The sequence below is a fragment of the Sebastes fasciatus genome, chromosome 10, assembly GCF_043250625.1.
Source record: "Sebastes fasciatus isolate fSebFas1 chromosome 10, fSebFas1.pri, whole genome shotgun sequence".
NCBI lineage: Eukaryota > Metazoa > Chordata > Actinopteri > Perciformes > Sebastidae > Sebastes > Sebastes fasciatus.
The window spans coordinates 32645638-32660229 of record NC_133804.1 but is presented as its reverse complement, the minus strand read 5'-3'; the positions used below and the strand labels follow the sequence as shown (position 1 = coordinate 32660229).

The following is a 14592-nucleotide window of genomic DNA, read 5'->3' as shown; positions in this document are numbered from 1 at the left end:
GGACAACACAAACAAGATAAAAACAAACCAGAAAAAAAATAAATCAAACACAGTAAAAGTGCGTTGTGGAAAAGGAGAAAAAAAAAGATAGAAAAGGGAAGGGGAGGAGAAATGGCTGGCCAGGTAGTTCTGTGTGTTGTGGCCACAAGGTGACAAAGTGGGCTCTTAAAAACACGAGTGTTGTAGCGACAACGTTGTGGTAAATCCTGTAAAATATGACATGTGCCAAATGCCAAGCGGAGGCCATTGTGCAGTAATCTTCCTGTGGCGAACATCACGGTGATAGATTCAGTGGCCAACAGTGATCTGTGTGTCTCACCCATTAATGGAGACCTTTAGAGAGGTGCCGCTAAGTGTTAATCACACTCTCCGTGGATATGAATAGTCACCGCTGGTGAGGAAGGTGCACGCGTGTGTGTGTTTAATTTTAATGATGCATATTGGCACACTGAGGTGTATTTTGTCTGCACCTTTATGCCTCCGGTATGTGATAAGCATCATTTCTGTACGAGCTGTCTGGAAGTGGTGCAGATCGTTCAAGTCTTGTCTTTACCAAAGCTCCTGGAGGCAGAAAAGAAGTCACGTTAATAAGTGGCAGGAAGAGCTGGGAAAGGAGAGGTAGTCCAGGTAATAATAGACACCTTGTTAGCTGGAAGTGTCACAGATATGTGAGGAGCACTGTCAGACTGAGAGAGAGCTCAACATTCTGGGTCTCACTTTTTAAATATTCCCATGTGTGTTGACAAAAAAGATGTAGAGAAGCTGTCCAAAGTCTCGTCTAATTTATGTAACGCTCCAGCCAAATTTTATTTGATGACTCAGTTCTGTCTCATCAGCAGCTGAGACTGAGAAAATGTTTCATTGCCTATTAAGTGAAACCCACTCTCCATGATGAGGTGATTTAAACACACGAGCTCTGAAGCACTGTGGAAATATTCATATTATAACAAGCTTATATATGTATCCCTTTGTCTTCGAAAGAAATAGACACATCCCTTATATGTCACTTTAAATATGTAGAGCGAGGCATTGTTGTAATACTAAATGTAGGTGTGAACCTGTGGACGAGGTGCCAGCAGCTAATAAAGTGCAGATTAAAAGTAGCAAGACAGACGTGCTGGTGTCTCTCTTGTTCTTGTGGTTTCAGTCTGAACTATCCGTCCCTTATTCTCTCCTTTAGAGCACCGGGCTTTGCTTTTACATCAGTTAACATCTCTGAGCCCTCTACTCCTTTTTATGCTTCAGATTTTAATTGAATCTCCTATAACCCGACACTGAAACTGAAACAAACAAACACTCTGTTTAACAGGTTGTAAATGTGCAGACCAACAACGGCAAGTTATTAATGATCCCTGATGACGTTAAAGGTTTAATTATATGTTTGTAAACATGAGTAAAACAGGCCTATATTCCCAATTATGATGCACATAAACAATCAAATTTATTATTATCATTATCATTCATCACTTTTTAAATCAACACATTTGAATTGTACCTATAATCTGTGTGGTCAAACAAAAACTGCCTTTAAAGGTCCCTTTATTGTAGAAAGTAGGGATGCACCGATACCACTTTTTTTCAGACCGAGTACAAGTATTTGCATTTGGGTACTCGCCGATACCGAGTACCGATACGAGTACCGATACGAGTACCGATACGAGTACCGATACGAGTACTTCTCTGTGCCAAAAGACCCTCGTTAACAGCCAGCTGGAGGATGTGAGCGACACACGGCAGGCTGGGGAGTCCCGCATACGAGGCGGTGCGCCGTGACCGGCTCTATGTCGGCTTGGAAAGGCTCGGGACGAAGGTGCTTCCCGGAGCCGCCGACCCCTGCTCCCGGTGCGACGGTTGAACGGGGTGGACTGTCCTCAGTGCGCCCCAACCACGTCGTGCCCCCAGGGCGGGGCTCGGCCCATGTAAAAGGCGCCAGGGGTCTGCGGCGATGTCGGCAACCCACCCGACCTGTTTTGAAACACGGACCAAGGAGTCTAACACACGCGTGAGTCAGAGAGTGCAAGCAAAACCTTGTGGCGTAATGAAAGTGAGAGCCGGCGCGCTCCGGCTGAGGTGGGATCCCAACCCGGCGGAGTCAGGCGCACCACCGGCCCGTCTCACCCTCACCGTTGGTGAGGTTGAGATGTAAAGTGGTATCGGTGCCGTTTTGCGAGCACGAGTACATGAGCACAGTATCGGACCCGATACGAGCACGATATGTCTCCTTTAATATCACTCCTCATTTTGCCAATTTCCTCCCACATTCTCTCTTCATGTCATCCTGCCTTTTGCAGAGTTAAGTGACATTATTTATTTGATTGTGATGATTTTGTGCCTTGCTGACCTCTAGGCCTGCAGTAGTTACTACACACACACACACACAGGTGGACAAATCTACCTGTAGTCTGGGTGGTAAGTAATGACACCTGGCGTCTCCCTTCAGCAGCAGTAATGAGAGACATGCCTGTACAGTTGTTAGCAGTGAACTCTGTGTGTGTGTGTGTGTGTGTGTGTGTTGTGAGTGTGGGTGTTTATTTGTGCATGCATGGGTAAGCACATTTCAGTGAAGATATGTGGGTGTGTTATGAATCGCTTTGCCATATCTGTCCTCTAGTGTACAGCGTCTGTCTGTCTGCCTGTGAAGTGTCCGACTGTATGGAAGCGTTAAAGTGCACGAAGACACATAAAGCTAAAGTTGGGGAGTAAAAGGACAATACGCTGCTTCTACGCACGTGTGTGTGTGTGTGTGTCTGTCTGTCTGTGTCTGTCTGTGTGTGTGTGTCTCTCATTAGAGTGGACCTTGTAGTGTCGGGGTCACCTGCAAGTCAACCGCCCCTAATTGGCCTAACAGTTGTCAAGGAAACGGGCTGGATCAGGCCAAGTGTGAACTGACCCACCCAAGTGTTCATGTTGTCTCAGACAAACAAACACCGCCCCACGCACACACACACACACACACACACACACACACACACACACACACACACACACGCAGTCATTATGTGTCACTTACTCACATATACTTCAGCCTGCCAAGATAACGAGGGAGTGAGACAAATGTTACAGAATGAGAGACAGAAATACCAGGAGACAGACAAACAGACAGACAGACAGACAGACAGACAGACAGACAGACAGACAGACAGACAGACAGACAGACAGACAGGCAAGATGAAAACTGCACACACACACACAGCCTCAGACAGGGTCAAACTGAGAAGACAACAGAACTCTGTCTTTGTTTGGTGGTTGCTTAGCAACGCAGTATCTTTTTTTAATGTGTAAAAGGAGCATCCAAAATTTGGAATTGAAGGTCGCTGAAAGAAAACATGTCCCTCTACTCCCCGTCTTCTCTCGTGTCCCTCGCTCTAAAAACTCGTCCCTACCACTCCCTCCTCCGTCCTTGATTTCAGGATCAAATACTGAAAAATGACATTATAGTTTTAACATCATGAACTATGTTTATATTAAATTCAATTGTGGAAGGTAAATAGGTACAAAATTCAAATTACTTTACATCATATTTGTCAACCTTGAGACCTCAAAAAGAGGGAGGTGTTTGCTGCATTCTGGTGACTTTTAAAGAATGAAAATAACAAAATAACAACTACACTGCAACAGCATTTTTAATCTTAAATACTTTTAATTTTAATTTTAATTCTTAGGAAATAATACAGAATAATTGGCCCCTCTGGCGTGAACTAATATTCATCAGTTTTTATTCATCCCTTCATTCATGTTTTGCCCTTGCTTGAGTATTTCTTTCTCTCAGTACTCTCCATTACTCTCTCCACTCACTGAAGGTCCTTTCAGACACAACGCGACAACGGCACCACTGCGCTAGACTTTCGCCAAGCCAGTTATTTCGCTTCGATAGTTGTGTCGCGAGCATCTCTCTTCTGCCAGGAAACAACATTAAGTGTAGCTGTATTGTTGTCCGGGTGGAAACAGAAGGGCTTATTTATACACGCTGTACAGCGTCAGAAACAGGTTGTGATAATGAAAAGGAAAAAAGCTGTGAAAATTTGTCATAAATCGGGAGAAAGGCGGGAGAGTTGTGACCCCAGGAGGAAACCGGGAGAGGGCGATGAGAAACGGGAGGTTGGCAAGTATGCATTACATGCGTTTTTCCATTTTATGCTACTTTACACTTCAACTCAGAGGCAAATATTGTACTTTTAACCCCACTACATTTATCTGACAGCTAATAATGACTAGTTCCTCTGCAGATTAGGATTCTACATACAAAACATATCATCAATTTAAAAATGTTATTATATTATTATAGATTACCACTTTGGGAAAACTACAACAGTAGAATGTTTCTCACAAAATAATCTTTTATGTCAGGATGAATCCCTCGAGACGTTTATTAGCGGGTCCAGTACAGAGAGAAGAGTCGTACTACAAATGTACAAGAAAAGTCCCTCAGGAATATGTTTCAGTTATATGCATGAAGGAATTATGCAGGTGCCTCGCAGGACCATGAATCTCAGCTTTGTCGAGTCTTAGAAGCATCACTTGACAAATCTCATGGGTTTAACGGTGCCTTCAAATGGAGGTCGTGTTTACCGTGTTCAGAAGATGAGTTCACATGAACACCCCCCCTCATGTCGTATTCACGACCTCGTAAGTGGAAAGTTTCTGAAAGCTCCGACTTCACGAGTTGTGATGCGTTTGTTGACGTTGTCAGACATTGTGGAGGCCATGGAAGTTCATTTTTCAGTACATAATAAGTGAATATATTGTAATTCGTATTTTGTTTTTCTTCTTAAGTTTCATTTGAAGGCACCGTAACAAAAGTTGCATTATGGGAAGTGTAGTATTTTTGATTCAAGAAATAAAAACTCAAATAAATATATCAGCCTCTCGTGCATCAGTTTTCCCCATTTACATTTTAATCTGTCTCTCCCGCGACTTTATGGAAGTGCAATACCAACAATACCGACCTCTTTAATGTGGTTTTATAATGCCTTTATGATCACGACCGTCCTCAAGTATTACGCTGATCTTTCCTTCACGTAATGCTCTGTTCCATTCTCAGCTGAAGGTCAATAAGTCCCAGTCCCAGTCCTGTCACAGACTAATCACAGCCTCCGTTATTTCTAATGTTCCAGCTTTGGAAAAGCAACACATGGATGCCCAAAGTGTTTGACGTAAAATGTCTCTTCCACTTAAAAACCCTCTAATGTCATTAGCAAGTTAGCTCAGAATGCTGGCAACTTTACAATTCAGAATTAGTATTTGATGATTTAGCCGACAGATGTTCTTAACAACACCAAACCTTTATTTTGAGGTTTCCGGAGATGATGTAAAGCTGTTAAGTCCTTTGTGTTGCAGCCATGTTTATGTGTTGATGTAATCAAGTAAATGTATTCCAGCCGCTTTGTGGTTAACAAAGCAAAGCTCCGCTGGATTTCTTTCCTAATAGGATGCTGGAATTTCCGACTTTATACGCCACGTATGGAGCAGAGCATTAGGTCACTCCGAATGTCTCCTCTCGTCTTTTAAAAAGCCGCAGCTCTACGCTACATTTGTTTTTCTAAGAATGCATCGTTTCCACTCCCCTCTCAGCTCTCAGCTCTCTCCTCACTTTGCCTCCCTCTCTGCTCGGCTTCTTGTCTCTCTCTCCCTCTGCCTCTGTGTCTCTATTCGCAGCGTTTCCTCACTGACTCTCTACCTTTCTCTCGCTGGCTGGGTGTGTCTGCAATTTTGTTCTTCATCTCTGTACCTCCGTGTGTGTGTGTGTGTCTGTGTGTGTGTGTGTGTATGTGTGTGTGTACAGTCTGTGTGTGTCTCTTTCTCCACAGCGTGTACATCAGCCATCTCATTACGGCTGTCTGTTTTTACATCCCTTTGCCTCATTAGGCACCGCACACAGCCACTGAGGACAGCAGGCCTCAACTCCTGCGCCAATTTACCCTCTCTCTCTCTCTCTCTCTCTCTCTCTCTCTCTCTCTCTCTCTCTTTCTCTCTCTCTCTCTCTCTCTCTCCCTCTCTTTGTGTGTGTGCGTGTGTGTGTGTGTTTCGCCAGTATAATGCTCTCTGCATTCCCTTGTCACACATTACCTTGTTTCCTTGCATTAGGCTCTTTCCTTCCTTTGCATCTTTCTTCCTTCATCTCCTCTCCATCCATGCTCATGGGAAACAGAGTTCCTCGCACTCTCCTCAACTTCCTCTCCTCTCTGTTTTGGGCCTCTCTCTCTTCACTTCTAGTCTCTCATATCACCGTGTTGTTGCCGGTGGGATACTCTAGTAGTCACATCTGCTCTTTGTAATAAGGCACCGTTTGTAACAGGTTCATCATTTGTAACTACTGGATTTAGTCGTGGTTATTAAGTCATCATAAATCCGTTATAATAACTATTAAAGCTGAAGTAGGTGAGATTGGAGCAACTATGATTAAAAAAAGTTATTTTTATAAAGCGGTCGCTATATCGTGACAGTAGTACATGAAACAGGTAACCTAAAAAAATCATGTCCCTCTGTGTCCTCTGGTGCTCCTAACGGCATCTGCAAGATTTCACAGATCGGAGGAAAACAAGCAGTAAGAGCCATTGTGAAAATCTGGTGAAGGAACGCCAAGTTCCGGTCACATGACCGGAGCACAGCCAATAGGAACGCTCTCTCAATGAAATGACCTGTGATTGGTCAAAGTCTCCCATCACGGGCTATATGTTCTAAAGCTTGAAAACAGAGCCATGAGGAGGAGCAGAAGTCTAGTTTTCTCTCAGAATACTTGAATTACAATATGCTGAAAGGTTATTATGAAATTTTTGCCCAATGATGCCAAACATATATACTGCCTACTGAAGCTTTAAATCAGCATTAATTAATGGATTACTTTCTCTCGGCCTCCGTCTGTCTTATAGACAATGGTTCAATGTCAGTTGGTGTGAGTTATGAACTTCCTTGAGTGGCAATCATGGCTGCATATGTCTTCCATCACAATAACCTGACCCCGTCAGATGCTTTGTTTCACAGAACCATCTTATAAGCCGTCATTGGAAACTGTTTGGAAAAGGGCGGGCACTTTAAGAATAATACTTGGCTGGTGATTGGATGAACCATCTGTCAATCAAACTAACGAAAGCAAAACTAACTGAAGACGAAAACATCGACTTTCTCTCTAGTTGTGATAACTGATGCTATTGCAGCATCAACGTTAACCTCTTTAGGAGGCACCATTGTTGTTTTGAACAAACCGTTGCCTCTCCGTGTCGTCAAGCACACCTGAACCAGCAGCTCCTCACTGGACGCTGATTGGCCTGACAAGATGGATTTTCATGTGACATTATCCCGCGATTTTCGCGTCATCCAGCTGCCGTGCGAGGTTACCATCGCAACTCAGCAACTAAAAGTTGTTCTAAGTATTGGCTTATAACTGATCTATAAAGCATTATTAAAAGATTTACTGAATCAACCGTTAATAAAGCTGTTAGATACAACTTATAAAACCCTTTAAATATTAGATTAGATATTGTTGTATTCCTTTCTGCTGAGACTTGTGTTCCCTCTTGTGTTTCTCTGTGTGACTCCAGGTGAATGAGATCTACCATGACCAGTCTTTGGGAGCAAAGATCAATGTGGTGCTGGTGCGGATTATCATGCTCGGCTACGGCAAGGTAAGACCTGACCGGAGACGAAGAGTTCTACTGAAAAAGTGCGCTGTGATGCCGTTCCTGAAAAGTGGACGCCTTGTCTCTCTCTATCAGCACTATCTTTGATATGAAGGTTTTTTGCCACAATCGCTTTTAAGTACCTACCAACACACTCATAAACAAACACACACTCATCAGCACGCACTGATGCCCGGAGCCTGTTATTCCAGTGGACTGAGCAAAAGAGGAACTAAAAGCATGCAGCATCCCAGGGGAGTGTTTTTCAAGTCGTACGCCTTCACAGTTCAGCACCAAAGCACACAGAAACTCTGCCCATTATGCAATCAGCCTTCCTCCCAGTAGGGCTGCAGCGAGGAATCATGGGAAGTCCAGGCAAAGATAAACAATCAATGATAGCCCTCCTCCCTCATTCATAAACAGAGAGGAGAGACCGGACGATGGGGGTAGCATCCTTTTTTTCTTCTGGCCTGTAACTCTATCTTCCTGTCCTGTGCTGAAGAGAAGAAGCGGAAGAAAAAAAAAAGAGAGAGATAAAGCAAGAGATGGCAGGAATGGAGAAGGGCAGGGATTACCCCACAGGATGGTTTTATTGCTGGATAGGTGCTCTGTGATACACTTATGCTGCTGTAGCCTTATCTCTTCCTCTCATCTCTGCATGTCTACAGTCCCAGTGGAGCCCTGGAAACACACACACACACACACACACACACACACACACACACACACACACACACTCCTACATTGGTCATTCCAGGCCAGCCCCTATGCAGCTTCAGCCAAAGCTCCGGCTGTCCATCATCCCCAATTACCGTGGCAACAGAGCTGCACCCAGACAGCCTGCAGATTGGCTATGTGACCCTGAATGCAGGCGCACCCACACACCCACACTTCACACACACGACACCACCATTCCTAATACATTTTTAAACATGAAAAAACACACTGAAACACACACACACACACACACACACACACAAGCACCTGATGAACATGATGAAGCACACACAAGTGCACTCTGTCTACGGGGTGTTTGTGCAGAGGCAGGCCATATGTCTTCACTGCAGCACACTACACACACACACACACACTTCCCTGTTTGATTCAGCTGTGTGAGCATTGTGAGTGTGTGTGTGTGTGTGTGTGAGTGTGTGTGTGTGTGTGTGTGTGTGTGTGCGTGTGTGTGTGTGAAAACAGGGAGGAAATGTAGAAAGCAAGGCAAAAAGGAAGCAGTGGAAGGAAAGACTTGTACAGCAGAATGTAAGGAGGAAGAGGAGAGGAGGGGAGGGGAGGGATCCTAATGAGGAGGAGAATGAGAGGTGAAGGTGAATGGAAGGAATCTCTGCTATCTGGCTGTTAGGCATTTAATCCCAAGTAAATCAGCTGTACATGTTTTTGACTATTAGTGCATAGCTCATTAATAGGCAGCTCTGTGTTCATTTTCTTATTCATTATTGAAACCATCCAGATTACAGGATCCGAAGCATTATTGTGTGAGTACTGTGTGTGTGTTGTACACCTCAGCATTTTGCAAGATGCGCTGACAATATATAACATTGTGACACTGCCCCCTACAGGGTTGAATGAAATGTTATTGTACCAGAACTGAAACAAGAAGGTTTAGTTCCTCTGTTGTTTTCTGTCATCTTGACGCCCTCTCCTTCCGTCTCTTTCCAGTCCATGAGTCTGATCGAACTGGGGAACCCGTCTCAGAGTCTGGAGAACGTGTGCCGCTGGGCCTTCCTGCAGCAGAAGCAGGACACGGGGGACGCCGAGTATCACGACCACGCCATCTTCCTCACGCGACAGGAGTTTGGCCCCACGGGCATGCAGGGTATAACGACAGACGTCGACACCGCACCCCTTCGCTGTTTAACGTATATTAGCGCATGCATCGAAAAAGTGCACGCCCACCCTCTTGAGGTTGTACACACAGAGAAAAACTGCCCTCTTCCTTCCTTCCTTTGCTGCCTCATAAAGCTGCATAGTGCACTGTGGGTTGTGTGGTTGGTGGTTTTTCTGTGCAGCAGAGTGCAGGCTAACAGGCGGGCCCAGGGGAGAGGCCTCTAAAGGCAGTGGCCTAGCTATCCAGAAGCCCTTCAGCTGCCCTTGGGCTCAGCCTTCAGCAGCAGAAAAATCAATAGGCAGAGCAGGGCCAGCCACAGTCCCACAATTAAAGGCAGTACAGGACAGACAAGCACACAGGGAGTTGGAGAGATTGGCGTATGTAGGGGTGGAGGGTGACGGTTTAGGGTTAGGATTAGACACTGTGTGTGTGTGTGTGTGTGTGTGTCTATGTGTAAGTAGTATGCAATATGCATGTCTTTGGATAGATAAGTAGTATAGTTAATCAAAGTCAGTTTCATCTCACAGATCCCATGAATGCATTTCAGTATATAGAGTCAAATCAAGGAGTTGCCTAGAGACTGATTTAAAATGATGTTCAAATATTATTCAATTTAAGAAAATATATGCTCATAAAATAATATGACAATATGAACTTAATGAGTAATATTTATGTTTACACTGATGTGTATATACCGGTGGATATGGACCATCTTACTTATTTATTTTGAGAAGTAATACACTATTTGTCTTCTTTCTTTTCCATCATGCATATGTTAATAGGTTTGTTAGATTTGTGTTGGAAGTATACACTGCAGAAAATGTTATAATGATATAATTTAAAAGGAAACTTCACCTTTGACGATCAGCGCGAATACGTTAAGTTCAAACTAGGGCTGTAAGATATTTAATAATATCGCATTAATCGCATTTTTTATCTGTTCAAAATGTACCTTAAAGGGAGATTTCTCAAGTATTTAATACTCTTATCAACATGGTAGTGGGTAAATATGCTGCTTTATGCAATAGTATGTATATATCTATTATTGGAAATCAATTAACAACACAAAACAATGACAGATATAGTCCAGAAACCCTCACAGGTACTGCATTTAGCATAAAGAAAATATGCTGAAATCATAACATGGCAAACTGCAGCCCAACAGGCAACAACAGTGGACATGTCTGTAAAGGGGAGACTCGTGGGTACCCAGAGAACCCATTTTCATTCACATATCTGGAGGTCAAAGGTCAAGGGACCCCTACAACCTAAAAATCTCAGTGCGTTACAGATATTAGTGGCGTTATTATCGCGTTAACTTTGACAGCCCTAGTTCAAACATCGCAAAGGTTTCTGAAGCTTTCATTACAAAAACACAACAAACATCTTCTACAAATCCTGTGTCTCTCTCTCTCTTCCTGGTTGCCTAGGTTACGCCCCAGTGACGGGCATGTGCCATCCGGTAAGGAGCTGTACTTTGAACCACGAGGACGGTTTCTCCTCTGCCTTTGTGGTGGCACACGAGACGGGACACGTGTAAGTGCATTCACCATAATGAAGTCCTCCAGCCTGCTCGCATGGTACAACAGAGCAGTCACTTATGAGACCGTATTGATTTATTACAGTGTTGTTGGTCCATTGGTCACCTCAGCCAATATCTGATGAGTGAATTGCTACAACCTCCCTCCCTTTATTCCTTGTTCTTCTTCTCCTCCCACATGTTCCCAATCTGTCTCCGCTGGTTCATCTCCTCTCTCTCCACTCCCCCTCTCTCTCTCTCTCTCTCTCTCTCTCTCTCTCTCTCTCTCTCTCTGCAGGCTGGGGATGGAGCACGATGGCCAGGGGAACCGCTGCGGAGACGAGGTGCACATGGGCAGCATCATGGCTCCGCTGGTGCAAGCAGCCTTTCACCGCTTTCACTGGTCCAGATGTAGCATGCAGGAGCTGGGACGCTACCTCCAGTGAGACACATTATATTATATGGGTTTTTAAAGAGGATCTATTGTGCTTTTGTGCTTTTTCCCTTTCCTTTAGTGTGTTATATAGTTTTTTGTGCATGTAAAGTATCCGCAAATTTACAAAGTACATAGTTTAACAGTATTTATAAAGCACTTAAACCTGCTTTATAATACAAAAGACATGAAAATCTCACTTTTTACAATATTATAGAATTAGAACTAATCCGAGTAGGTGATTTTACAAAAAAATTAATCAGCAACTGTTTTGAATAATTCATTCTGTTGGGAAGTGAACGTGATATATATTCACGGCTTCCACACTTTTCAAATGTGAATATGTGCTGTTATATTAACCTTCTGTAACAGCACATTGAATACCTTTTGGCTTTCGGCAAAAAACAAGCAATTTGGCATCACCTTGGGCTTTGGGAAACTGTATGTTTTTATGACATTTTATTGCTCAAATTATGAATCAAGACAGTAATTATAAGATTAATCAATAAATGACACAATAACATGAATAAATGGAAGAAAATAAACAAAGAAAGTAAAGTTTCATCCCATTTTTTTGGCTCCTCTTGCAGCTCCTACGACTGTCTCCGTGACGACCCCTTTGACCACAACTGGCCGTCCCTGCCTCAGCTTCCTGGTCTGCACTACTCGATGAACGAACAGTGTCGCTTTGACTTCGGCGTGGGCTACACGATGTGCACCGCGGTAAGAGATCCCACGTAGTCTCACGGTCACTCTACTAACGTAGCGTTAGAGTTTACTAACACTAACACTAACACTAACACTAACTAACTGCTCCAACATACTGAAGGCGACTTCTACAACAGTCAAGTCAAGCATCACTTTATCTCCTGAGAGGATTTCAGAGTTGGAGGTAAACTCACTTTGAATTTCACTGTGGAAGCTACATTTATACGGGAGCTCTGAAGCGAACTGAACACAGCCCTGACATCTCTCATCTCCGATCTACATTGTAATGAAAGAGTCACACATACACAGCTATTCTCCTGATGTCCTCTGCTCTCCTCTCCCCGGCCACTGGTGGGAATGGCATCTTGTTTAAAAGCAGGTAATTTGGTTTTTATAGCGGTTTTCTTTTTTTCTGTTATTAATGTTAAATATGATTAAAAGAAAACACCACAGTTCCTTTACACCAGCCTGTCACAAACCACATTTTTGACGTCACACAGTAGCCGAGCTTCACCCAGCTTCAGCATCTCGCCCCCCCTCCACCTCCACCCCGTCACCCTCACCCACTCGATGACTGTGAAGCCACTGTGGCACGCTGTTGGGAAGCTGTTGCTTGATTGACAAAAAGGGGGCTTGTTTCGGGGGCTTTGCACACATTGCTAGATTACCCTCTATTCTCTGTTCAAACCCATTCCCCTCAGCTACAAAAGGCGGGCCAGTCAGGAACGTCAGGTCAGGTAAGGTAACCCCACCTCCCGGAAGACATGTGGCCCGTCATTTGTTTTTCTCAGATTTTCTTTTTCTCTATTTGTCCTCTGAGGTCGTACTTGTTTGTAAAGTTGCTCCTTTACTTTTCTTTTTTTGTTTTTTACTGTTTCTCTGTTCTTACCCATCATCATATTTTGGACATTAGTCTGCAGGATTCTAAAATGCTCCTTTCCAGAGACAGACAGAAAAAATCCCCTAAAAAACACTGTGACTTTACTGGTTCAGTGGCTATGGCGCAGTTCAACAGTTGAACCGTACCATATCCCGACTCTTTGCCTGCAAAACTCTGTGTTAAATCACGGCAGCGCCGGCAGAAAGAGAGCCTCATTATATTGGCACACTGTACAACTATAAACGAGTGGAAAAAAGGTCGGAAAGATGTCTTTCCCATCCAAGAGGAAAGGGCTGAGCCAGAACAGAGGCTGTTTTTCCATGTTTCACTTCAGCTTTTTAGGATCCTCCAGTCTGATGTCATTGGTGATTACCTACCACAGTCTAGCCATTGATTGTGACTCGCCCTCTGACCTGCAAAGGTCCCCCTGGGGGGTCATGGTGGGTATGAAAGTCTGTGGAATAGGAGGGAGGAGGGCACCTCAGATACTGGACTGCGGATTAGTTCGGTGGTATCCTCATCAATGGTTCATATCAGACAAGGAGGAGAATTTGGTCCTTGATCTGTGTCCAGGGGCATTTTAGAGGTCGATGAGACCTCACCTTTTGGCCTTTTAACCTTTTGCCCTCTGACCTCCCTTGTGACCTAATTAAACCACAGGCTGTCTCATTCTGAGAGCCTCGTCTCTCTCTCTCTCTCTCATCCTTTGGTTTAGTTTGCATGAATGGCTGTGTGTTTCTCAGTGGAGCGTCTAGTGTGCAGTGCAGTGACACGGTGCAGGGTCGGTGTTGTTATTGTTGGGTATTAATACTGTTGTGGTGATATCTCTCTTCTCATCTCTCTTTTTTATTTTCAGTGTTTAGTCTCATCCCAGCTGTCTCATGATGGTTGACTTGTGTTATTGAAGGCCAGTGTGTGTGCTATGTAGCTTTAATAGTAAGATGGAGTCTCTCTCTCTGTGCCCTGCAGTATCGCTCATTTGACCCATGTAAGCAGCTGTGGTGTAGCCACCCAGACAATCCCTTCTTCTGCAAAACCAAGAAAGGGCCGCCCATTGACGGCACCATGTGCGGCAACGGGAAGGTATTTACACACTTTAACACACATTCTGTCAAAAATAATTCAGTGCCACCACGCTGTGTCCAAATAGCAACTGTGTGTCTTGTGTTCTTTGCCTATCGCAGCATTGCTTTAAAGGTCAATGCATCTGGTTGACACCTGACATCATAAAGCAGGATGGAAACTGGGGTTCATGGAGTGAGTTTGGCCAGTGCTCCCGCACCTGTGGTGGAGGAGTACAGTTTCGCACACGCGACTGTGACAATCCTAGGTATGAGACTGTGTGCAAAAAAAAAGTGTCTACGCTTAATTATGCCAAATTCTGCTGAGGCTCTAAACTTGTTTTTAGCATTCCTCCGTTGTTGATAGCTAAACTCTGATATTTGTTGCGCTGATTCTTGATGGTGATAATTTGCTCCGTTAGCATAGATCAAGTTAATTTGTACAAGTGTTAAATGTTTCATTTCCAGCCCCAAGTTTACAAATAAAAGTGCATTTTGTAGAAGTGCACACGTTTTAAATGATAACGCG

The 14592-nt window shown here is 44.0% G+C and overlaps 2 protein-coding genes across 4 annotated transcripts in view; one reads left to right on the top strand and one right to left on the bottom strand.

Moving 5' to 3' along the window:
• tmem126a (transmembrane protein 126A) overlaps window positions 1-14592 on the bottom strand; it is a 592581-nt gene that overhangs the window by 370130 nt on the left and 207859 nt on the right. The window lies entirely within an intron of this gene.
• The window catches only part of LOC141774722 (A disintegrin and metalloproteinase with thrombospondin motifs 2-like), a 144041-nt gene that overhangs the window by 112549 nt on the left and 16900 nt on the right, over window positions 1-14592 (top strand). For 2 of the 3 annotated variants that reach the window (XM_074647501.1, XM_074647499.1), the window contains exons 5-12: window positions 7539-7622; window positions 9294-9450; window positions 10893-10998; window positions 11280-11423; window positions 12005-12137; window positions 12824-12859; window positions 13972-14085; window positions 14187-14332. In XM_074647501.1, the coding sequence (XP_074503602.1) occupies window positions 7539-7622; window positions 9294-9450; window positions 10893-10998; window positions 11280-11423; window positions 12005-12137; window positions 12824-12859; window positions 13972-14085; window positions 14187-14332 (920 nt within the window). The remainder of the gene's footprint in view (window positions 1-7538; window positions 7623-9293; window positions 9451-10892; window positions 10999-11279; window positions 11424-12004; window positions 12138-12823; window positions 12860-13971; window positions 14086-14186; window positions 14333-14592) is intronic. The other variant, XM_074647500.1, reaches the window with a different exon arrangement.